This window comes from Pangasianodon hypophthalmus, chromosome 6, assembly GCF_027358585.1.
Source record: "Pangasianodon hypophthalmus isolate fPanHyp1 chromosome 6, fPanHyp1.pri, whole genome shotgun sequence".
Lineage (NCBI taxonomy): Eukaryota > Metazoa > Chordata > Actinopteri > Siluriformes > Pangasiidae > Pangasianodon > Pangasianodon hypophthalmus.
This window is the reverse complement of record NC_069715.1, coordinates 15,710,604-15,738,001: the sequence shown is the minus strand read 5'-3', so window position 1 is coordinate 15,738,001 and position 27,398 is coordinate 15,710,604. Positions and strand designations below refer to the sequence as shown.

The following is a 27,398-nucleotide window of genomic DNA, read 5'->3' as shown; positions in this document are numbered from 1 at the left end:
AAATTTTATTATTTTAATGATCAGAAAAATTCTGATAGCAGAAAAAAAATCATTGAAATATAAGCACATAATGTTTCATATCCGACAGTTTCACAGTATTAAAAGTACAGTGACAGCATTTCCCATAAATAGTACGGCCCTCGTGGAGACTGTACATAACTCATTTGTAAAAAGTTTATTTAGAAACAAGTCAAACATAACACTTCAGTTAACAGTCCTCCCTGTTTAAAAATGGGGGGAAAGCTTAAACCATATAACATAGAAAAAGCATCCTTAAGCCCTGATGGAATTAAGGAAAAAAGTAAGCAATAAAAACAGAATTACATAATTCTTCATAGCATGACCTGAAAATGAAAAGGCAATCCTCCATCAATAACTTAAACGACAATTAAGAAAATAAACCATTTATTTAAAAAAATGAAATGTGTGAAAATCCATTCCCTGGTGTGTATCTTGTCTTAATGCCAGCATTAAGTAAAAGGTTGATGCAGAATCTCAGAATGTTATGAGGTGCAGCAATGGTAGTTTTTGACACACAGCACAAGACACACCTGGCAGGGGGGAAAGAGGGAGTGTGAGAGGGTTTCCTATTTCCTGCTGGAAAGTACGAGGAAGAATCAAGACATGGCAGTAACGCCAGTTCGAGACTGACCACTGATTTGGCTAAATTGTTTGAAAAAATATGGGACCTTCAAAGTGACCACTTCTCTGATAATTTGGTGATAACAATAACCATTTTAATAAGAGCCAAGCAGAAACATCCTTAACATGGAGCCATCAGATCATTTTTGCACACATATCTTGCTATGAAACTTTTTGGTTGTAGCTAGGAGGTAGGCTATGATTGATTAACAGGCTACATCTTAAAACCAATTTGAGAGATATACTGAGAACTGCATTTTTGACCTAGAATGAGCTACCACCTGCATCATTTCAATGAGGTAATGCAGTTTCAATTCAATTATTAAAGGCAAATAAATTCATGAACGTTTTCAGAGGGTTCGCCTCTATTGATCTACTTTACCATTGCCATCTTACTGCTGCGTACCTGTACTTGTCTTAAGTTTCCTTTCAAACCTACAAATAACATGAATTTTTTCCCCAAAAGCAGTGTTGCGATAACATTGTTCCAAAGTTTACTAAGATTACAAAGATTACTTTTGACCCAGCTCTTTCTAACAGCTCAGATCTTAAATGTAGTCTAAGTAATATTAATAATTTAGTAATAAATTACATCATGAGTGGCATGGCTGACTACACAGACTAGAAACAGAACATGAAACAGAATCGAGCATGCTGCGTTGAACGCTGCAGCAGACACACATTTTTGCGGTAGCACACTGAGCCTGCATCTCTCAGTCCTTTACGAAGCAGTATCCATTACGGCCACTAAGTTTTGCTTAGTGCGTTCTTTAAGGCTACATTGATTTTGGTAACATCATCTAAGACCACAAAATTATAAAAGCCTCAATATGCACAATTTGGTGAAAAGCATGAACAAACTTACAAAGAATTCTACTACAACAGTTGTTTAACACACTATGGATACTCAAAACTCAAATATAATATCATTTGAAGTGAATTTTTTTATGAATATTGGCATATATCTGCTTTGGACAAAAAAAAAAAAAAAAATCAACATTTCAAACGTGACCTGTCTCTCAGCTCATTTTTCAGCTTTGCAGTGATTTTCTTTTCTTCCTAATGACACCAGTCTTCTTTGAGTAAATCATTCACCCTGTATTCTTTTAACAAGAGCTCCAGAAACCCAAAGGACCTAAATCCTGAAGATAACAGAGCAAAACACAAAGCTGATATTTATCTGTCTTTAAATATTTCATCATGTTGTGATTTAACTTAAGAAGGCAATTTTGCATATTTTGATCTTCTTTTCTGGAGTGAGTTCAAACAAGCAGCACCAGTAGGAGGGAAGGCTAGCCTACATTTTCTGTCAAGGCATAGAAAAAAAAGATCCTGACCTGGTACAAACATGAAAAACACGACAAAATGGAATAATATAAGGTGGAAGACAATATGAGCTGGTTGACCTTAATATGCGCTTCCTGCTGCTTGGTGCTTTCAAAGTGTGTTTTGATGTACGCTAACAAGAAAAGAGTGGAAGGTACCGAGAGCATGGGGGATGATGACAAAATGATAAGCCTTCCTTGTCAACAAGATCAGCAGCTTCTTTTACTTTTTTTCTGTTTTTCACTACCTTATAGCACAACTTTAACTAGCAACATTTACTGGTTTCTCCTACAAAAGCGCAAGGACACACAAGTTATATATAGAAAATAAAAAAAAAAAATACAAAAAAAGTAAACATTTTGACTTTCACACAAACAAATATGATTAAAAATAATAAGAATGCCATTTCATTACAATAGTGCCAAAAATTAAAATAAGATAGCTTGCATAGGGGGATGAAAGAAAATGTAGGTAGGAACACTTACTGGAAGGCAACATGGGAACTTATTTGAAAGTATCATATAGTGCAAAACCCCAAGAAGGAACCGGTGGGGGTGGGGTGGGGCGGGAATAATTAAATACAACATATCCCCATAACCAGGTTAATACCAGCCCAAACCAACATACACCCTGTCAGAACTTTTTAGCAAGGGAGTGCTATGAAACCCTCCCCCACCCCCCCCCCCCACCCCCCCCGACATGTGGACTTTGGTCTCTTGTGTGATTATTTGGGGCGATGGAGTTGTGAAATTGTTGTGGTGATGGAGATGGTGTCACCCTTTCCCTGCCCACTGGATTGCTGATTGCCGTTAGCGCATCTTGTGATCGTCAGTGTTGCCCATGTTGGAGCCAGGGCTGGGGTCCTGCTGTCGCCTGGGCTGTGCCACACACACACACACAAACACACAAACACACACACACAAAAGGAGACCACAGTTAACATTAATGGAGTGGTTGGTAATTTGAAGATTGGACCTAAATATTCTCAAACATTGTCATGAGATGGGGTTTTAATATGCTATTGTTCAGGAGAGAAAATGGAAGAATAAGCAGTTCATCGTAGTATCTTGATCAGAAAACACTGGACCACGTAAAACTGCGCAGATGTTACTCGTCACCTGATACAGCTTTAATTACACCTTAAACATGGACAATGCTGTTATCATGGACAACACAGAGTACTCTCACTACCTCTGCCTTACATTTAGGACATTTTTGGGTTAACGTACAAGGACAGCTTCCTTCTGAGGCATGTAGTATGTTAGCTAGTTGTTAGCTTATCTGCACTTTATTTGAAAACTGCCTCTTTTTATTAACCAGGTTGTGGTTTTATCTAAATTCAGAAGCTGATTACTGACTGTAAATGAACACTGTGCTATTTATACAAGAAGTGATTACGTGTGATGAAACTGAATGTTGTCTCGAGAACAATGCTGTATAAGGTTCTCATGCTGCCCGACGAATTAGGTACATCAGCACAAAAAACAAACAAAAAAAAAAAAACAGCACTGTATCATAAAGCATAAAATATTAAGCAGGTAATATAATGTGGAAATTTAAAATCTACATAAGCTTACATGAAACAAATCAAACAATACAAACCAGTGTGTATCGAATGACTTCGAAGAAAGAGCCAGATTATTTTCCCTAAAACGCACATGCAACACATAACAGAAACAGCAGAGGGCAGCAGAGCTCAGCTCCAGTGCAGACTCTAAAAATGGAGCTACTTTTTTTGTTTGAGTGGCAGGCAGTCATTAGTCTTCAAATCATTTAAAAATAAAAAGATGACTGCTGCCCCGTATCACAGATACATATGTTTATGTGCATATGCCTAAATCTCTCCCAACATAGACGTTGAGACACGGACAGGGCAGACGGACAGGCAGACGGCAAGGAGGAGAGGCAGACATAGAGGCAGACATCGTGTGAGCTCATCGTCCACCTGACTAACTGTTATAGCAGCTTCTAAGCCTGGAGCTGATCTAAACTTTTATTTCTCAACCTTCATGCATAAACTTTAGCCTTAAACAATAAAGCATGAAGCCTGCTGTAGTTTTTTTTTTTTTTTTTTTTTTGATGTGATCATACTGGTATATGAGGATGAATCAGCAGTGGCTCAAGCCCATTATGCCTTTTTCATTGCCTTTTTCCACTGCCATTACTCACTCACATTGCGGTTAGTGAGAGCAAAATGAGAAGAGGTTTTAATTCAAAGAGCTTTGAGTTTCTAAATGCATACATACAAATTATAGTCTCTGTGCCCTGTAAATAGAAGTTACACGTTACACATTTAAATTTTACAATAGCATGTCAGTCAAATCTTTAAAATATTGACAAAGCTCTAAATTAGGCCTCACACACCAAATGTAATGTGACTCTAGGACTGGGTTTTAACTGACCAAAAAAAGATGATGTTTTTTGCTCTCAGCACAACAAACTGAGCAATCTGAAACTGTAGTGTGTAGCAGCCATACAAACTACAAAAGACATTACAGCTAATGCTGCGTTCACGGTGCCTTGTAAGTGGTAATGTGCACGTTGTAATAACGCCATTTCCCATCTCTGTACATTTGACGTGCGAAGTAGAAAAAAAACATGGACAGCTCCATGAAAGCGTGTCTTTTGTTAGTTCTGTCAGAGCATGTGAAGCTCATTAAAAAGTTACTTTAACCACATTCTTACAGTTACAGGACTGAGTGGCTATTGGTACTGTTCTACTATAGTGAATTTCAAATATTCAGTCATCATTTTGGACCGAAATAGCAGCACAGCAACAACAGCGAGACTCCCAGACTATAGGGAGTAGCTTAGCAACACGCTAGCCAGCAGACAATAGCAGCTAACGTTAGTGATAATTATAATGATGATGGTTACCTTCTCAGAACAGCGATTAGTATGTTCAGTGTTTAATCAACAGCAATTAGTATGTTTAGATTTAATCAAGTTCTGTATCTGTATATTAACTGCTCTAAAGCAAACCTCTATAAACTAATTTAAAGGTAGAGAATTCTTTGTCAAAAGAATTGACAATTGAGAAGACTACCCCAAGTTGACTAGTTGAAATTTCAAGTTGAGGGGGTGTTTTTGATGGATTTTACCAGTTGCAGGCAGGGAATTACAAGTCGCAACTTCACCTCGAACACAGCATAAACTTTGGGGTAAATGTCTGCATGTGTGTGTTTGTGTGTGTGTGTGTTTGGGTGTGTGTGACTATGTGTGTGTCCATATCGAGAGAAAACAATATCGATCATATGGAGCCAAGCAGGAGTGTTTGCCTGTACCGCAAGTCAATAGAGCTTAGATTAGGCTGGGCGAGACAGCACTCCTAATGAAGATGATCAATACTAATGATATATTAATACTTTCTGGGCCTGAGCATCAGTCATGCGCTAATCCCACCTGCAGTAAAGGCCGAAAGTTGGATGAAAAATGGCCCATCTATTCTCCATCCATCAGAGAGAAGGCCATTAAACTCTTACCCCCATCCCCCCAAATACATCTCTGTGGTGGGACCACACACTCATACGCTCTCACATGCACACAATGCTGTAAGTATTACACATGCAGACAGAAAAGTGAGTCTCTCTGTTACACACACAATCAACATCGTCTCAGTCACAACCAGGCTGATTCTGTTCACTCTAAACAACATATGTTCTCATTTGCAAAGCAAGCCTCGCCTTCTTCCTCAGATAATGTACTGCCACCCCTACCCTGTCATTTCAGCAGCCATTTCTGCACAAAATAAAGGGCTGCATGTCAGATGTGAGTCCTGGCCAGATTCGAACCATTATTCCCTTAGCCAGAATAAATAAAGGAGGATAGAGAGCTGGAGAGAAGAGAAAAACTCCAGAGCCACAGTCTCAAAAGAACCTTCAAGATCCAGAGACATTATATTTCCGGTAGGATGAGAAAGTGTTAAAGTATAATTAAAGGGGTACAGAGATTATGGATTACCTTGGCTGTCATTGATGAAAAGTTTTGATTTTCATCCCCACTAAAAATGCATTAAAAATGATATATGATTGATTTTCTAAGTGTTCACTAGAAGGTTTGGCCCAAACATGCTGGAACTCTCAGAGGGCTTTCCAACATGACAGCAGAATATATTATTATATACACACTGCCAGTTTTATACACCTGATATTTTAATATTTTTGTTTAAACAGCACCATATTAAATACTCTACATTTGAAAATCTAACCAAGAAAAAGGTGTGTGAATCAGGAAAGGGTTATTATTAAATGTTAAGTGAATTGTGAAATTACTTAATTTTATTGGAAAAATCTAGATCGAGTTTAATCAGAAAAGGTTCTTCATCACTCAGATTAGGAACATATAGAGTAGGGATAGAAACGAATCACCCCCTCTCAAAATGTTCACTTTTTTGCTTTACAGTCTGAACTGATAATCCAAAAAAACAAGATTTTTCCTTATTTACCCATCACACATCACAACATGCAAGCGAAAGAACTAGAATAACTTGGTTTGATAAAGGATCACCCTCCTTAGATCATCACTTGTAAACTTAATCAGGTGTAACTAATCACCTTCTGGACTGCACACCAAGGCAACTGGCTTCCAGCTTTAATCAACTCTAATGGTTTTGATTAGTTCAGAATAAAAGCAGCTATTCCTAGAACATTCCAGTGCTTGATAGTGCATTTCAAAGCAAACAATCTACTATGGGTGGCAAGGCACTTTCAAAAGAACTTGGAGATTAAGTGGAAAGGAACAAATCAGGAAATGGGTAGAAAAAGATTCAAAGGCTTTATGCATCCCTAGGAGCACAGTAAGTCCATAATTAAAAAGGGGAATGTGTGTGGTACCCTGCTTGGATCAGGCCGTCCCTCCAAACTGGATGGCCAAGTGCAGAGGAAACTGCTCAGAGAAGCTACCAAGAGGCCGCTGGAAACAAGGAGTTACAGGACTTTATAGCAAAGAGTGGTCATTGTGTGCACGTGACAACACTATCACAAGTGTTCCACAAATCTGGCTTGTATGGCAGGGTTGAAAGAAAAAAGCCGCTCCTCAATAGAGGTCACATTAGGTCTCATTTGAGCTTAGCCAAAAAGGACCTTGAAGATTCTGAGGCCAAGTGGAAAAAGGTGCTATGGACAGCATAGACCAAAATCAAACTTTTTGGCCTCAACGCCAAACGGTACATCTGGTGGAAAGTCAATACAGCTCACCATCCAAACAACACCATGCCTACATTAAAGCATGGTGGTGGTAGCATCCTGTTGGTTGGAGGGGGTTGTCAGGGGCACTTGGACAATGGATGGAGCAAAAGACCGACAAAGTCTTGAGAAAAACATCCTGCTCTCTGCCAGAAAGTTGAAGATCGGAAGAAGGTTCACCTTTCAACAGTCACCTTTCGACAATGACCTGAAGGACACCACCAAATTCGCCATACAGTGCCTGTAGGAGAAGAAGGTGAATGTCCTTGCATGGCCTAGTCAAAGCCTGGACTTAAACAGTATTGAAAATCTATAGAATGACTTGAAGATTGCAGTCACCATCCAATTTGACTGAGCTTGAACAGTTCTGTAAGGAAGAGTGGGCAAATTGTGCTCAGTCTAGGTGTGTAAATTTGGTACAGAAGTATCCAAACAGATGCAAGGCTGTAACTAAAGCAAAAGGTGCTTCTATGAAGTATTAACATTGGGGGTGATCCTTCATATATCTCAGTTATTCTTGTTTTTTATTTATTATTATTTTTCAGAAATATTGCTATTTTTTGCTTTCTATACCCACTGTAGCACAGCACATATTTTTACAGTTAATACTAGCACTGTCTAGGAGTCATTATCTATAGTCTTAACACCTTTCCCTTCTTTAAGAAAGCACTCATTTAGAGCACGATTAGGAGAGCAAGCAGTTAACAAATTCCACAAAGATTTAGCTTTCCTAATTTAATTGCTATTCTGTATCATTTTGTTTGGTTTGTGGCAATAATACTAATAGTGATTAAACTGTAATAAAACAACTCTAGGTATTCAGTAACATTTGACTGGCAGTGTATGTAAAAGCTCCAGAAACTGTATGAATATGGATCATGACTGAGCTTTTGTAGTATATTATAAAACAGAAAGTGCAGAAACACATACTAAGCATGAATACACAGATCAAGCTGCTATAATGCATGCACATGCTCTAATAGAACATCTTCACAAAAGACAAACCCATGCAGTCTCTTGCTTTCAAACAACACACACACACACGCACACACACACGCACGCACACACTCACACACTTACAGGCACAGACATGGTTTAGTGCATTACACAGGGATAGAGAGAAGCAGAAGAGACAGACCCTGGTCCGTGAATGCCATCAGTCCCAGATTTTTGATGCCACAGGGTCCTAAAAAACACAATTTGGTTTTCATCTTAGGAGCGCAGTTTGGATCGACTTCAGAATGATTCTGTACTAAGCAAAGATTCTGCATGCACTGAGCCACGAGTCAACAAGTAAAGCACGTGTATTGCGCACACACACACACACACACACACACACTCTTAATCTTAGTTATAACTCAGTTGCATTCTAGCATATACTAATGTATATAAGTTCATTACAGAAGTAACAATTAGTTTTAAGCATCATACATTATGTTAGTGGCTGAAAATGCTAGCAGAATAAGTATACCTGCAGGACAATAGAAAATACAGCACGGAATTGCACACGGAAAGATAGAACACATACACATAGTCATACACACCAACAGGGTTACCTTTTTGTCCCACCACAATTCTAAATATACAGAATATGCTGTTGTGTATGCATGCACTAACCTGTACACTAAAAACGACACATTCACCACTACCACACACGTACATATACACTCACCTCCAGGTCCTCGCGGTGTGAACGATCCCTGTCCTCAAAATCACGAGTCCTCCTGCGAGCCTCCTCAAAGGCAGCCTGGGCAAGAGCATCCTCATGCTTCACACACACACACACACACACACACACATAGGGAATATTGTACCACGTCAATGCATATGAAAAATGAGAAATAGCTTTATTGAAAGGTAAGATATTGCTGCACAATGTGAGCTGTGGTATGTTTTCTGGTTATACCTGTGCTCGTTCATCATCATATTCCAAACAGCCCATTCCATCCAGACGTTGCAGGTCAATCCAGCCTCTCCAAATCACACACACTCCATTTAAGATCATAGGGGCCTTCAGGTACACCTGTGCACACACACAAAGACACACACAACGTGGTTGTAATAAATGCATGCAGTGCGATATCCCACAGACAAACTGCATTGTATACAGAAGAACTGTTAAAAACAATGCACTGATGTGACATTACAGTCTCTAAAGTCTTGCTATAAATATGAGCCCATACATTTAAAAAATTAGCCAACCACCCAACCAAACACAAAACCCACAGATGCTGAAATGAGGATTAGTGGCTTTTTTGCATATCAACTGGAATTTGATTTAAAATTAAGGGGAATAAATGATTATACAAAAATGTACCCAACGGATGTTCTTCCCTAATGTCAAAACCAACTACTCTATGATTGTACCCACAAATGAAAACGCCTCACTGCGTCATGTCCGGACACACAATGGCCCATTTGAATTGTAAAACATGTGGTCTTAAAAGCATTGACAAACTAAAAATGAGGGCATGCTCTAAGATGTGTGTATAATCCACTGTTTATGTTTTTTTTTTTTATTTGCCCCTAGCATAATGCTCTGTCGTTAACTTCCTGTGATGAAATTGTTTATTTTTAGAGGCTAGCGTAGCGGCAGGAAAGACTACACTGACACTCTCTTAGCAGACATGAGCAAAGCCAAGTCTGAATTTATTTATACTGATCAGGGGCAGTGGTACACCGGGTACATGATTACATCCATGTGTCTGAGAGAGAGAGAGAGAGAGAGAGAGAGAGAGGGAGGTCTGGTGTAAATGTGCAAGACATGTTGTGGAGGAGATGTAGGTGAGATGTGTGAAGAGAGAGGTTGAACAAAATTGTGCAGTCGATCAGTCCAGGAGTGCTGTTTGTTTCTGTAGCAACGTGGTGCATGAAAGCAGGGCCATAAACATACACCCACACACACACACACACACACACACACACACACACACACACACACACACACCCACACACACACACACCCACCCACTGACCCACCAACCCACAAACACACACACACACCCACTGACACACACACACACACACACACGCATTATATACAAACTTTTGCATAGACGCTGCCAAAACCATACAGACACCCAAAACCAAAAATGAAGGCAGAAGTTCCAACACAGTGGTATAAAGTCTACAGAAGCACAGAGCTGCTAAAACCCAAATCACACAGCAGTGTGTGGATGGTCACTGGACACGTCTCTGCCAGTCAACATGCTCTTCCCAGAAACACAAACAACACAAGCTTTGTCTATCACTAAATGCCTTTACTACAGTGTTTTAACTGTCTCTCTTTTCTCCTTCTTTACTGTATGTGCCTCAGCTGTGCGGATATCCTGTTTTTCCTCTGACTAAGTGAAGTAATGACCACAAACGGGCCAAATAAGTGAGGAATAAAACATGACGGGGCATGCTCTTATAGCAAAGTCATTTGTCCTGTTAGACTGTTAGTGGAAATCTTAGTGGAAATATATATATATATATATATATATATATATATATATATATATATATATATATATATAAAAATTTGTGCTGTTATAGAAAATAAATGAACAACTTTGGCAAAACAGTTTCTCTGTTCTCTGGAATCTTGAAAAACTTCATTTGCACAAATATTTAAAAAATGCATAAGCAGTTAAAAATACAGTTAAGCACAATTAGGGCCATAACAAAAATTTTCACGTTTGAAACAGTTAGAAATTTGCCAGGAATTGGACCCATGAGCACATCGTCTCCCTACACAGTGAGGAGGATCAGTATACTTCCCCCTACACAGTGACGGAAGCCCAAAGATCACAGTTCTAGACTTACGCAGTTTAGTTGATTTCAAAGAAGCTGCATGGAGACAATTCAAGAAAGAAGCCCTTCCTGAGAGCATTTCACAAATTGGCTGAACTTCACCATGGCATAATATGTTGTGGTCAGATGAGACCAATTTCAATTTTTTTTGGTCATGCACACTATCAGCATGTTTGGCAACAAAAAAAACTGCATACAAGGAAAAGCACCTGATACCCAGTGTACAACATGAAGGTGGATCAGTGATGCTTAAGGTCTGTTTAGTGAATGGTGGTTCAGGGTCACTTGTGAAGATTGACGACATTATGAATTTTGCTCAGGATTTAACCAGGATAATTTCGTACCAAAACCTGTTTGCCTCTGTCAGGAGGTACAGAGTTGGCTATAGAGTTTTCAACAAGATGGTGAGCCAAGTCAGCACGTAAATGGTTAAAGAAACACAAACACAAAGAGTCCACATGCACAAATGTAAAAATATAACTGAGTGTAAAATATTCTGCTTGGAGGAATGGACCAAGATCCCTCTACAATTGGCTCCAACCTTGTTAGACATTACTGAAGACACTCAGTGCTGTTATAATCTCCAGGGAAGCCAATGCAAAATATTAATTGTAATTTTAATTTTTAAAAGAATTTGAAAAAGACATGTTTAATTAAAAAATGAGACTACAAACTGTCCTTGTATGTTTAGAATACTTTTTTCACTTTCTTCAATGTTCTTCATGTTTTCCTTGTAGACTTTCATGGCTGAGAGAAGGCTGACATTCCCTGTCAATGTCTTGCACGAGTAGCTGGCACTGTCAGTGCATTAGCAGGAGCAGCTGGCACTATGCTACAGGCAATAGCATTGCTCTCACTATCTTCCTGTGATATACTTCATGGTTCTTCCTCACTTGTGTCATAGCCAGACAGTATGTGGTATTGGTCTCTTCAAATGACACTGATTCAGATCGGTTATGCATGACTCCTAGGAACCAGAGCCAACCACCAGCAAAGTTTTAGCACAGTGCCTGTCTTTCTGTTGGACCCTATATTTATATACAATAGACATAAAAACTTTACACACCCCTGTCAAAATGGCATTTTTGTGATGTAAAAAAAATGAAACCAAGATAAATCATGTCAGAACTTTTTCCTCCCTCAGTGTGAAATTACAATGTATACAAATTTAGTGAAAAACAATCAGAAACATTTTAGGGAAAAATAGGAAAAATAAAAAACTTACAATAGCCTCATTGCAGAAGTGTGCACACTCTTATAATTGGGGATGTGGCTGTGTCAGAATAAACCAATCACATTCAATCTCATGTTCAAAAGTAATTATCATACAGCTGTCATCAATGAAATTATTCTGATTAACCCAAAATAAAGATCAGGGTGGCTAGACAGAAGCCCTTCCTCACAAATAACATCCAAGCTAAACTAAATCACCCCAAACCATTTGGCAAAATGTGTTACGGTCCGATGAGACCAATTCCAAAAGGTATAATAATTCAATAATTCCAAGAGGTATCATGCTTTAGGGCTGCTTTTCTTCACCCAGAACTGGGGCTTTTATCAAGGTGGAGGGAATCAAGAATAGCTACAAATACCAGTCGATTTTAGTGCAAAACCTTTATGTGTCTGCTAGCAAGCTGAAGATGAAAAGGAATTTCCCCTTTCAGCACAGCAATGACCCGTAGCATACATCCAAATCAAAGGAATGGCTTAACCCAAAGAAGATCAATGTTTCTGAATGGGCTAGCCAGAGCCCAGACCTGAATCCAACTAAAAATCTGTGAGGTGACCTGAAGTGGGCTATGCACAGGAAAAATCTGACAGATCTAGAATGTTTTCACAAGAAAGAGTGGGAAAATATTGCTAAGTCAAGATGTGCCATGCTGATAGACTCTTACCCAAAAAGACTGAGTGGTGTAATTATAATCAAAAGGTGCTCCAACAAAGTATTAGTTTAGGGGTGTGCACACTTCTGCAACTGGGTTATTGTAAGTTTATTGTTTGTTTGTTTTTTAAAATTTTTTCCATATTTTTCCCTAAAATTGTTTTTCCACTTTATTTGTATACTTTGCAATTTCACATTAAAGGTGGGAAAAGATCTGACCTGATTTATATTAGTTTCATTCTTTTACTTCACAAAAACCTTCAACATCCATTTTAACAGGGGTGTGTAAACTTTTTATATCCACTGTACATATTCCTGATTGGGCATGCTGACAGGGCATATATCTATAACTGGATGGGATATTTGCATTTAATTCCCACCTAGGCTATATTGGGGAGGGTTGCAGTGTTGTTGTGTGTGGAGTGATCCAGTACCGGAACACAAAATGTGAGAGGTTAGTAGGAACCATACCTTTTACGGTAGACACTGCTCATCCCACCAATCCATTAGTGGAATGGTGCTAGGGTACACTGCGAATATGACGGAACCTTGGGTTCATTATAAGTTACAAACTTATAAGTTATAAGTTATCCATTATAAGTTACAATTACTACAACAGCTACATTACAGTCACCATTTTAGTTGAAAAACTGTACTGGCTCAATGATACTAAAATTTTGTAGCCTCTTCCATTCATCCTCCATCTAGGCTTTCACTGGCTATGAGGTTGCATCTGGAAATTTACACACAACATCATTGTTGAGAGTATTTTGCTAGAATGACTTTCATGACTACCATAATTTAGATTATGTAAATTACACAGCCAACCACTTCCGCATTGGCTTCCATTTCCCGGCAGTCAAACAAACTACAAACCAGTCATGATTCATTCCCCAGCACACAATCATTGGATGTCTAACTCACCAGACCTGTAATCAATCACACACACCTTTTAAATAGACTGGACGTTCAAACACTCAAAGTGTTGTCTCGCTCCTAGAGATGATTCCAAGCCTTTGTTTACAGTTTGCTTCTCTGGTTTTGACTGCAGTTTGTTTCCTAACGTTGATATTAGTGGTTGCCCAGTTTAGTCTGTTTGCCGATCACCTGACCTTTTTGTACTTTTTGTTTACTTCGAGTTTTGGAATTGTCTTTCAGATTATTTGCTACTTGTGTTTTCAGTAAACCTGCATTTGTATTCAACCCTGGCCTTGTACCTGACGTGCAGTTTAGCTTAATTTTCTCTAGTTAGTCAAACCACAATAATCTTGGTTTCACACCAGCAGCAATGTACTAGACTCCTGCTTTTGTTATACTACTTCAGTATACTTTGGTATACTATGCCAACTACAGGAATAGACTAGTGAGTGCATTTCTCTACTCTGGAGTATTTTGGTTGTAACCTGATTACTGAAATTCAGGGACCTGTGTCCACCACCATTCTTAATTCTCCATTCGAGGCGAAGTTGCAACTTGTAATTCCCTGTCTACAATTGGGAAAAATCACCGAAAACACCCCCTCAACTTGAAATTTCAACTGGGTAGTCTTGTCAGCTACCAGTTCTTTCCCTGTTTTACGGAATGAGGTCAAATCTACATTGCTGCACACAATGTGAACAGTGTAAAGTACCCCTTCTGTCCTTTTAAATTAGTTTATAGCAGGATTGGCTTTAGATCAGTTAATATATAGACACAGAACTTGCAACTTACCACTTACAATTTACCACAAATGCAATATAACTACAGCGTTGGGTGGATATGCTCAGCAGAAGCTCCTGTATGCTGAATATACCATAGGAACACCATGTGCGTGACTTGGACTGTGCTTTCTCATGCCAGCTTTTACTTTAATTTTAACACCTCTGTTCTTGTTACCTACAGTGTCCAGTGCGGTACACATAAACTATTAATAAAACAAATAGACCCAACACACATTTACCTACATTTACCTAGCTAGTTACCTGCTGCACTCGCTGACATTGACATAAGACACAAAACATTACTTCCTGCAGCATCTACAAGAGTGTGTATATACATTTACCACTACTCTGTAAGTTACTTTGAATTAACAAAATATGTTAGAAATCTTCTTAGACTCCTCTCTCTCTCTCTCTCTCTCTCTCTCAGCATAATGTGAGGAGATAAAAATCTGCAAATGCTTTAACATAATCTAGTATTTTAGTTAGGAACCACAGTGATGGTTCAGATAAATGGTTCAGATAATTCATGCAGTGGCAGAGGGGAGATCTGAACACTCTAAAACTCTAAATCTTTGAGAGTTTATTATTGATTCTTCAGCTGTGTATCTACAGATACTCGAATGTGCAGCATATGATACCTAACCAATGTACCAATGCACACACTACATGAGCAAGCACAGACGATTCGCACACTCACACACCTGATCACCAAATCCCATCATCTCATGAAAATTAACTAAATAAACACACATACAGTAGTTTCTGCAATCATGTTTGCAAAAGCAAAGCTGGACGAGAGATTAGTTGGAGGATGAAGGCAGCAATGACGACTCTGCAAAGAAAGCTGGAAGAAAGAAGTTCTTTTAATACTGTTCCTCAGCAGGAAGCAGGTGTTTGTGTTTTTATTTCTGCTGTTAACAACCGTTTAACTAAGACATTATTAGTTTTGTCAGCAACCGATTTGTCAGCAACAAGTGAATCAAAGCTAAACACGTCTTTTAAGCTTGTCATGCAGCGTTATCTGTCACGACCAACCCTAAAAGAGACACCATTTACATCATCTGCTTATTGTAAACACTGAATGTATAAACAAACAGAAGACACTTAATATTGCACTTAAATCTCACCATGTAGCGCAACGTAACAGCAATTTCCCTGTTTTCAGATCAATGTCTACACATCCCAGCTGGATATTGTGATATTTCACATGATCTCCTAAAACTACTAGGTAGCAGATATAGTTTTTTTAAATTAAGGCTTTTAAATGATTAAAAATCAGTTACTCGATTACTTTATCCTGCAAGGTGTGTAACTGAAACAGGCAGCCGTGGCACAGAACAGGGTTTCACTGTAAAGGAAAGCTACCTTTCAGGTAAAACAGGGCACCTGTTTATTAAAGTGTCTTGGCATTGAAACCACTCAACTGTCCCTATTATATCATTTATTATTTTCGTTTTATTATTATGTATAACTTGTATATAGCATGTTGGCTAATTCTGTAATGAAGTACACTAACACACACACACGCAAAATAATCAATTATTTGAGATTATCCATGAAATTATTGCACAAAATTATTTTACTTTACTAACAGCACCAATTTAATAACAGCAACATTTTTGGGCAAAGCAGCAAATTCTTTTCAGCCAGACGAATAAATGAAATAATTAAGCAAATGTAGGCTAGGCCACGTATTATTTCCTTTTCGTATTATTTCACTTTTCCTCAACCTTAACAGAGTGAACAGAAAATCACAAGAGACTAACGGAAATCTTGTATTGATTTCACATCAGCCATCCACCACTCGTTTTTACACAGGATTTATTTTTTCTTATATTACAGCCTCCAAGACTGGCCAAACACCAAACGGCTTCCTATTCACTAAAAACGCTTACTACATAGAGTATAAGACGGGTTAGATCACACATTCACTATTCACTAGATTCCCAACAGAATGTCATTTGAGCTTCAGTCACAGAAGTGACTCCAATTAGTGCAATTATGTGTAATATTTTATATTATTACTTCGTTTATTTATTAATTTTACGTTTTCGGAAATTAAAAAGACTTATGGGTAGCATGTTGTGCAGTTCGATCCTGTTCGATCCTGAGCTCTGGTTACCATCTGTGCGAGTTTCACATGTTCACCCTGTGTCTTTGTGACTTTCCTCCCATCTCCCAAAAATATGCCAGTAGGCAACACTAAAATTGCCACTCGGCGCATGAATGCATGCATGGATTAAGCGGTTACTGAAGATGAATGAATGAAAACACTTGTATGCTGCTGATGTTTTACTCTTTCTGCCACTCATCCAGTCTTTCTCTCTGTTTATCTCTATTCTGTTGTGAGTCTCCTTTTTTCTCTCCATTGCTATTTTCCACTCTTCCTTTTCCCACGTCCTCAAACACAGCCCCTCCACTCCTTCTTCACAGTGTCCTCAGCATAAATATCCCCAAGCACACTGACTGATACACTGATACTGACAGACACACACACACACACACGCACACACACACACTGATATACAAAGTAAAGGCTGGGAAGCATGACAACAGTTTAAGCTAAATATCAGTGAGAACATGGTGTCAAAAGCCTAACTGAAATCGCATCCTCGTTTCAGAAAGATGAATACTCAAACATTTAGGTCAGTGCTCACACAACCACATACTCTCTCTGTCTCACTCACTCTCTCTCTCTCTCTCACACACACACACACACACACACACAGAGCAGGCTGAGAGCAACCGTACTGTATAATTAGAGAGCAAATTTATGACAAACTGCTGACGAATGACAAAAACATTTGCCTCAGACAAATAGCAGTAAGATAATATTTCCAAGGCCTGAAACAAAAATCACTAGCAGTTCAGCACAAAGGGCGACAAAACGTGGAAAAACGCTGAATACAGCTATTAACATAAATATTCTTTTATCGTTTTACTCTTTTTCTTCCACATTCGTCCAACTCAAACAGCTCCTTCTACCAACCAATACAGTCATTATGGCCATTAATAATATATATATATATATAAAAAGTGTTCCTAAATTCCAGCCAGAGAGGACATTCATAACTCAATCAGCTTAAACACACAGCTTTCATTGGGGGCAGGCCAGCAACATATACAAATGAGGGGGAAAAACTCCCTTTCTTTCTTTCTTTCTCTCTTTCTTTCAGGGTTACTGAGGTAATTTTTATTTGACATATATACATATATATATATATATATATATATATATATATATATATATATATATATGTTTTGCTATCCACCCCTCCCCCAGATTTTCTCCCTAATTTAGTCTTGGCCAATTCCCACCCACCAGTTAAGTCTCTCCTTTCATACAACAACTGCTATCCCGGGAGGGTGAACGTTCACACGTTTATTCCTCTGAGTCATGTGAAGCCAAGCACCCACTTATTTTTGTTCTGTGTCACACCCCGAAGAAACCGCTATCTGCCCCCTTCTGCTTGCATGCACTCACAGACACCAGTGATTGGCTAGCATCACTCTCATTGATTGGGGAGGGAGAGTAATCCACCCATTCCACCCATAGGACATGGCCAACTTTTGCTGTCGTGGACTCCGATGGCTGTGGCATCATCAGGATTTGAATTCACGACCTCCAGACGATATGGGGAACTCTTTTCTGTTGCGCCACTTGGGAGAATGCTATTGATAAGCTGTAGTCAAGCAACCTAGCTGTCATCCTGATCTGTCTATAACCACTTTTTCATCAAAAATTTAAAGCTTAGAAATAAAACTCTGCCTGGACAGAAAATATTCTGAACAAACACTGCAGCCTCTATCATAGAAACTTGACTTCCTGTTTTCCTGTTTCCCTCACTAACACTCTGACTCTGTCCAGACCATGACCTTGCTCCGAATCACTGTTATTACCTGCTCCTTTAAAATAGTCTGATTAGGAGTAAGAGAGTGTGTGAAAGGAGATCCTATTAAGCCTAGTGCACATTACACGATTTTAGCCCCGATAATCCAGTCGCCAGCTGCACGCATGCACAATCCAGCTGCATGTTCCTACGGCGACCGGTCGTGCAGTGATTTTCTCAGTCTGCGAGCCATCACTGAGGCTCTGATACCTTCGAGCATGTTTGATTTTCTTTGTGATGAGACGTGTACTGTGAATGCCTCTGTGACTAGTTTCAAGTACAGCGGTGAGAAAGAGCCTGTGAGAGTCCGAGAGGAAATCAAACTCATCTGCTTTCATGCGCCGCAGATTCCTGAATCCAGATTATCATCCATCTGTTTGTGTGGGAAGGCGAGGGCAAGATACAGCAAACACAGTAACAGGCTTTTGCTTCTATAAGAACTCATTTTTCATTTTAACAACCAAATGGTTTTTAGGAACAGCAAAAAAAAAAAAAAACACAAACGTGACATGACTCGCAGAGTATAAAAATAGCTATCTTATTTTTCATTATACACTGCTTGCATCTCCCCAACCAATATGTCCTCCATATTTTCTCATATTTCTCTTTTTGTCTTGCTTCTATACAAAATAGTGACAGTCACACGATAGACAGCTCTCATGTTTATTTTCTTGAGAAAGCTTGATTAGGGAATCAGGCATGCTTTGGCAGGGATCTCTCCAGGTGAAAGATGGTGTAGTGTGTGTGTGTCATCAGCGAGCGATCGTGTAGTTTGGATTCTGGGTTTTGGAAGAGTCCAAATCAAAAGAGTCTGTATTTACATCCTACCGCCTCTGCCTACCCTGTGATATGACCTCAAAAGGAACATGAGACTAAGACTAAGGAAATATGCATGAAAGACTTCAATCTTCATTCTTCAGTAGTACAGGCCTATGTGTTGGCAGTAGTTTCTGGATAATGTGGTACCTCCAGATAGTAGCTTACACTGCTACAAGTCCTAGCTTGTCTTGCATTGGTTTATAGTAACAATACAAAGCTTTGGGATAAAAAGAACAAAAAAAAAGGTGGGGGACGGAAAGAAAAAAGAGAGACTCGCTGAGCTTATTGTGATTTCGGTAAAATGTAAATAAAAGACTTGCTGTCTTTAGAATGACTTTTTGACATCCTATTTGAATTTGGTAAATGATACGGAGCAGAAAAAAAGTTGGGGGGCGGGGGGGTGTAGGAATAGACGACAAGGCAGGGTGGGGCATCGTGTGCGCGTGTGTGTCTAGCAGAGAAGTGGGGGTGGTGAGTAAACAGAGGGATTCATTTGTGCCAGGCTTTTGATTCAAGCAGCAAGAACCTGTCCTCTCTACTCGGTTTTCCTCTCCTCCTTACCTCTGTGCCCTAATTTGTTTGTGTTTAGATCAACCACCTCACTGCTTTTCACTCTTCCTGTTTTGAGGAAATACAATCATTTGAACGTGTAGCACATTAACAATAGCATCCCCTTTGTTGTTTATGTGTGCTGAAAAGATTACAAGGTGTATGTCTCTCCACTAAAGATAATATCACAAAAACATCGAAATTTTACGATTTTTTGCTTTCTTTGACTGCTCTCTCTCATTGCCGCCACCATTCAAAGTTCCGTCTGTGCGATATTAAATTTCTTCCTTGGTCCTTGTCTCTTATGCAGTGAGGGAGAAATGATGCTCATGGAGTAAAAAAAAATAGTTTCTATAATGACTTCCCTAATTTTAGTTAATGAAGAGAGCACAAATCACCCTCTTGTTTCCTATCATGCTTTCAATTATTGTCTTTGGACTGATCGCTTCTGGTTTGTTGGTTTCCCGGGTTCAAAAAGAAAAAAAGTAGTCCTGCATGCTCATATTACAGTACGACAGGACATGCTCTTACACTACAACATATTTTGGTTTCGACCATGAAATCCATGTGGATGAGTTTAATCATTGCACCTCATGTCTGTGATGTGTCCTGCAGTGCTGATGAAAGAAATATAAAAGAACATATGAAGAACATAATCTCTCCCACACACACACACACACAGATGGAATGTGTGTAACATGAGTTAAGGTAATATGTCTAGGTAACTCCCAATGTGGAGTTAAAGATAACATCTTTTAATCTCTGTGGAAGTGTGTAATGATGCGATTTATGAGGTGTTATCACTTATAAATGTTAATCTGATTCTGCAGGTGATTCAATGTTTGTGTGTTTGTGTGTGGGTGTGTGTGTTGGATATGAATGCAGCAGAGCTACATAACATTCTTTTGGGAAGGCCAGAACACTGATGGTACATTCCATCCTGAGTAGTGCCAAGTCAGTAATTTGGCCTAAATTATAAGACTAATTTTAACAGCTAATGTATGGTGATAAACATGTTCCATTATGTTGCTGAAAAGTAGTTATTTGCATTACATCATCATTCCGGTTACTCTGTTCATTATGGTGCATCCGCATGAAAATCAGACATACTCAACTGCTGCTGTGTTTTACTGATTAGTTCTAAATTAATTTAGCACTTTTTCATGAGCTGCAATCATGAAAGGCATGTTTGCAAAACTAATACTACATTTGGATTGCTCTCACACACAGGTAAGACACTCTTCATGCAGAGATGAACTTACAACACTGAGAAATAATTAACTGGTAATCCATGAATAGATAACTCCGGATAAAACTAAAACAATGCTTCGCAAAATAATTCAGAGAGTGACACCACTGATAAGGGAAAAGTCAACCCTTAGTGAAAGAAAAGCAAAAAAAAAAGAAACTGTCAAAGCATGAGAGGTAAAATATTCTGGTATTTTTTTTAAGAAGGACAAGCAATTATATTAGAAGCCATGTTCAATAAACCCCTCAATCGGTGACAAAACAAGTTGATTTGTTTAAAGCAGGAACTGAATGTTGAAGAAAGGACAAAAAGGCAGCAGCAGGAAGTGTAAGGTTGAAGCATGCCACCTGTGTCACCGTGCACTTCTCTGATGAGCTGAGAGGGACGCACGTCAGTGGCAGATGGAGCTGCCAGAGGCCATGTGGAAATGATTAATGTAGCCAATTAAAAGAGCATAGATACACACACACACACCTCTTCAATCTGAAGCACTTTTATGTGAATGCATATGTTAAGCACAGACAGACACTGGCAGCCATGCAGCCGGCCACGCTACTTTATGGCTCGGGAGAGAAAAAGTATTAATGTGAACAAATAAATAATAAATTAGACAATAAAAAAGAGAGGTAAGGAGGCGGCGTCAGATGTGAAGTTTGTTTTTTCTGTTAGATGCACAGCCAGGCCTGCGTTCTTGCATTTTTTTTCAAGAGCTATTTTGGGCCCGACCAGCACAGGGCTTTCATTTACGAGCAGCCCAAACCTGAGCCCATCCCAGCATGCTTTGGGGCAAGTGGGGTCTTCTTTACGTGCTCTCAGACAGGCTTGCCTGAATCCCATGCTTCATAAACTCAGGCCTACCTCCCACACACACACACACACACACACACTCCCTGAAATGGCTTCCACATCTGTAAGGACAGCCAGGCTTTTTTAAGCACTGCTACATGGAGAAAAACGGTCTAACCACAGACTTCCTCTTCAGAGCCAACCGACAGCTCCCCCCCACCCCACCCCACCCCAACTCCGTCGGTGACACTCAGGGGAGCACATGCACTCACACACAGTCTTAAATTCTTAGGTACGTTGAGGCTACGCTAAGACTCAAGATTTGAATTGCTTTTGTGAAGAGCTAAACCCAGTAACCCTAATTTAAATGATGTTATGTCTGTATCAAAATGGAACAGAGACACAGAACTCACTGACGTTTATGGGATCAGACCGCCCTTTGTCCTCACATCTACACAGGAAATGGGATAAAAACCAGCAGCACTGTTACTGCACAACAGCCAATAGAGGCCGCCAAGCAACTCGGTGAAAAGGACAGAGAATACAAGAGCATGCAAGAGTATTACTGAAAGAGAGCGTGTGGAGAGACAGAGAGATTAGAGGAGAGACAGACAGAGAGCTCTCAGACAGCACCCAAACATTTTTACATGGGGGTATCTGAGGACATGCTTTGTTACCAGAAAACCAGACGCCTTGACGACGGTGCACTTATCAGAGAGCAGACAATTACAAACAAATATTATTGACAAATGACTTTAGACCTTAGAAGTGAGAATTCAGAAAATTACAGCCCTGACACTGACCTATAAACACAGATGCGGTTCTGGTCTGCTTCCTTTGAATAAGCCAATTCTCTCAGCATTTGGTGACACGGAAGCGCTCAAAGCAACGACAGATACTTCAGAAAAAGAAAGGAGGATAATACACATATTATCATGATAAAAAGAGAAAGGCCAGACAGGAAGGGCAATTTATTTACAAGGATGGAAGAGTAAGGCGTTGTGCTAAGTTTCTGCTTTGAGCTGAATGCATTGAGCTGAACAGATATGGTAATTTGAGTATATCCAAGTAAAGCAGATTCGAGTTGATTTGAGTAGATCCAAGTTGAGTAGATCTTGAGCACTTCTGAGTTTAATGGCTTTGAGACAAGTTGGTCTGAGCTGATTTGAGCAGAACTAAGTTAACTAGATCTGAGATGAGTTCAGTAGATCTGAATTCATTTTAGTAGATCTGAGATAATCTGAGCAAATCTGAGTTAAAAGGGTCTAAGTTGAGTTGAGTAGAGTAGGGGCAGAGAAGGACAGGACTCACACACACACACACACACACACACACACACACACTGACAGTAGGGCATTGTGTCTACACACCTCATAAGTATGAGGCGCTCTGTGTGTGCATGGCTGATCTAACACAAGTACTAATTATACAGCAGTTGCTGATCACACACTTATTCACACAGCAGCTTGCTGTGTGTGTGTGTGTTATTCAGACATGTCTGTGTGTGTGAGTCAGAGGCTCACAAGGCCTTTTCTGGATTTTCCCTCTCTGCAGAAAAAAAACAATGACAGAAAGAGCAAGACAGGGAGGGAGAGAGAGCAATGAATAAATACACCCTCACGTGTACCTATATATGAACACACACCAATATCCAGCCTGGTACTCCCCTTCTCCTCACTCTCACATGACTTCATATGTGTGTTAGCCACACGCAATTCAGTCAGACCTCATACACACCAGGACTGTGAAATTTATTTTAAAAATGCATTCAAACTGCAGTTACTTAAAAGATTTAGCATTTGAATATTAATGTTCTTCTGCCAAGTGCTTCTGACAGAAGCAGTAGCACTACACTGTGTTTGTATCGCATGTGGAAGGTATAAGGCGTCGTTTCATCAGAAATTTCAATGTTCTTGCAATCTGCCACCTTCAGCACATCTCTACTAAGACATAAGTTATGTGTATGAGAGAGAAAGAGAGAGAGAGAGATAAAATACTGCTGTATAAGAGAAAGAAGCAGCTGCTTTCTCAGGACATTCATATTAACGCATGCATACACACCCACACCCACCCACACAAACACACACACACACACGTACACGCAGCATGAGGAGAGCATGAGTAGGAGGTGTAGACTGATGCTATACTGCTTGATTTGACCGCGCTACTCCACTGAACAGCAAAGCTCTGTAACAAATCTGAACTTGGGACTATATGTATCCTGGATGAGTGTGTGTGTGTGTGTGTGTCATTCTGAAATAAAACCAGGCATCTCTCATTTGATGTTAATGTGCTCTATCTCTCCAGTGAACTAGGTATAGCAAGTTCATTTTACCAGCACCACAAACACCCAAACACCCAAACATAATATATCTTTAATGAACATACTGTGTAGATACGTTTGAATACAAACAGTACAAAGAAAGAAAGAAAGAAAGAAAGAAAAGCCATGCATGTGTGGCTGAATATGAAATGTCTTTCTATACTATGTGTGAGGGAACTAGGAAGGGCTTTCAGCTCCATGTTATATACTATGTAGAGAGCAAACATAGTGAATAGGAAGTCTTTTGAAATTGTTCTAGGGCGTTTGTCTTAGAAGATAGCAGATTTTGCTTGGATCACGAGAAAGAAATATAAGAAATTTAAACAGCGATAAGAAAACATTACCGGGGTTAAAAAGTAAAAACTAATCTGAAATATTATAGTGCTGTTTAAAATGGGATGTGGCATTTTAAATCTGCCAGAAAAGGGACTTGAGAAGAGTAAGAAACTTTGTCAGACACTAAATACTAGCTTCGTGTGCTGGTAGAAATGTGAATTCAGCCAGAGATGTTAATCCCAACATGTGTTTGAATGTTTTTGATCAATCGAAGGTTTGGATTATTTTTAGCTTTACCTGTATGTCTCAGCTCACCTCGCACGGTACCTGGCAACCAAATTCAGCACAGGTACTTCGCGTTCTCTTCGCGTCGCAGTTCACGTGGCATTGGAAATAGCGACAGTGTGCGGCATTATGGGTAATTTGCCAAGCTGAGCCATGACACACTGCCCTGGTGGAAAAATTATATTACGCTTTCAAAGCTATGACATACAGCAGTCTTATTTTGTCCCCATCTCTCTCTTTCTTTTACTCTTTCTCTCACTTTTGCTTGTTTTTTTCGGTAACTGACTCAAAGCAAAATACTCTGAAATAAGGTCTGTCATTGTGACTAAAACAAATTCTTTACATATGAGTGGACATACTTAGTTGAAGTCTCTCTCTCTTCCTCTCTCTCTCTCCCAAACACACCAACATACACACACACACCCACACACACATACACATACTCACAAAAACAGGTGCGGCCAGGTGCAGGTGCAGAGCACGCCTAGGCAAAGTAGTGTTAAACAGATAGAGCATGCTTCTCTGTGTAATCAGAGAATGGCAGAATCTTAACGTTTGCACTATTGTTAAACACACACACACCCACACACACACACACACACACCCACCCATGTACACATATTCAAATGACCCAACAAACATTTGTGTTCAAAAACAAGCACACAAGACTATCATGCATACAAACACACATCTTTAGAGCCCAATAAGCCTAAATACCCCTGCCCCTGCCACCTGTCACACAAACACACACAAAACAATACAAAAAACAGAGGGACATTACGCTGGTCCTGCCCTTTCTTGTCCCAAACCTATAATTACACCTCATACCCTCAGGCACAAAACCCTCCAATGGCCCAACTAAACAGATGTGTTTCTTTCAGAGACATGGAGATGAAATAATTTGCCCTGAGGGAAACCTGCCTGCTATCTACTAAAAACTCCCAGTGCAGTAGCACAAATATTCACTTTTGTCACACAGACAAAAAAATGACTCCGTTTCCCCTACTGAGAAATGATGAGGACTACAAAGACTTTCTAATAAAGCAATTAAGACAAGTACATTGCAATCTAAAGGCTTTGGCTGCTGACAGCACATAGTGACACCTTAATTACTTTCTAATCCAAGAAATAGCCAAGGTTAAAGAGGAAACTGATCTGCTTGTCAAACCAATTTCTAAACAGGTATCTCGAAAGCAAGGAGAAAAAACAGCTAGCACTGGACAATTGTATGGAAAGTGCTCTTTTTCATAATAAGACACCACACTGGAAATGCACCGTATTGGTGGCAGGATGAGAGATTCTGTTTGTTAAACTTAACTGTGGACTTAACCACTGGCAGAGAAGAGACGCTTAAATGACTATTTGTATGGACTAATTGTATGAAGACTAATATGTAATTCATTTACATATAAGTCAAACACTGGCAGTCAGAGCCAATCATTTGGATTTGTCACACTAACTGTTGCTGTTGTTTTCAGCTGCTCACGTTAGGGGTCGCCACAGCGGATCATTAGCCCGCATGTTTGATTTGGCACAGGTTTTTACATTGGATGCCCTTCCTGACACAACCCTCCCATTTATCCAGGCTTGGGACTGGCACTGAGAGTACACTCCCAGGGGTTGGGTTGGTTCCCTGCCCGGGAATCAAACCCGGGCTGTGACGGCGAGAGTGCAGGACCCTTAGCCGCTAGACCACGAGGGACCCAGAGGATTTGTCACACTAACTAATTTGCATAAAATCGTGTGAATAAAAATTTGTGTGAATATCATGAGGCACTGTTGGTTGCTCATGTGAACGTAGCATTAGTGTGACTCCACCATGTGACACACAGCTCCGCTGACGCACCCTCTGAGACCAGAACAAGGAGTTCACACTAAACTGTCGCCTAAACCACTGAAGTGTTGTAAGACTGTTACAACCTGAGCACATTAACCACGATTCATACTAATATTAAAATGTAGTTAAAAACAGAACTGAATCTATGAATACTATATATACATTGGGGTCCAAATGTGTGAGAGCACTAGTGAAAATGTTTCTATTTTACATTCTTCTAATACGTTTTAATACGTTTTTTAATACAAATTATATTATCTGTAACAACGTGAGTAAAAAAATAGAATCTTACAAATATTTACATGAAGTTCAGAATTTCTTAGTATCTGGTATGCCCCCCTTTTACTTTAACGACAGCAGTGAAATGAAGTCTTGATCAAGTGTTGAACACTTAATACACTTTATATAAAATATGACATTTTTCACTATTCTAAAGTTTTCTGTTTATTTCCAGGTTTAAATGAGAAAAATCCCTGATTTTCAATGTGGTCTCAGACTTTTGGAGCCCAAATCAGTAGCCTGTGCGTTGTGTTAAAGCAGAATATGTGTCCGGACTATTGTGTTTTTGTTTGTTTGTTTGTTTGCTTGTTTGTTTTGCAGTTGCCAGGCAGACAAGCTCGTCAGTAGACTGCTTATATAGCGGTTACCAGTGTTCTTTCCATCTACTAATAGGAGAGAAGAAAAAAACACCCCACTGATCTTTCAGCAAAGCATTAGTTTGATTTTATGTGTATGTTTAAATGCTCCAGTCCGTTCATATATTTCATGGTTGTGAGACACACAACTGCCTGTTAAACTACACACACTAACCAGGAACGCATTCTGACCACCAGTAGGAACCATATTTAGTTGATTA

General features: G+C 39.5%; 1 protein-coding gene across 2 annotated transcripts in view; it reads right to left on the bottom strand.

Moving 5' to 3' along the window:
- Positions 1-2,649: 2,649 nt before the first annotated feature.
- The window catches only part of cbfb (core-binding factor subunit beta), a 39,995-nt gene continuing 15,246 nt past the window's right edge, over positions 2,650-27,398 (bottom strand). Inside the window, exons 4-7 of one of the 2 annotated variants that reach the window (XM_026927406.3) lie at positions 9,058-9,174; positions 8,824-8,919; positions 8,290-8,337; positions 2,671-2,846 (exon numbers count right to left, since the gene is read on the bottom strand). In XM_026927406.3, coding sequence (XP_026783207.1) covers positions 8,308-8,337; positions 8,824-8,919; positions 9,058-9,174 — 243 coding nt within the window. In that variant the 3' untranslated portion in view covers positions 2,671-2,846; positions 8,290-8,307. Of the gene's footprint in view, positions 2,847-8,289; positions 8,338-8,823; positions 8,920-9,057; positions 9,175-27,398 lie in introns of both variants that reach the window. The other variant, XM_026927405.3, reaches the window with a different exon arrangement.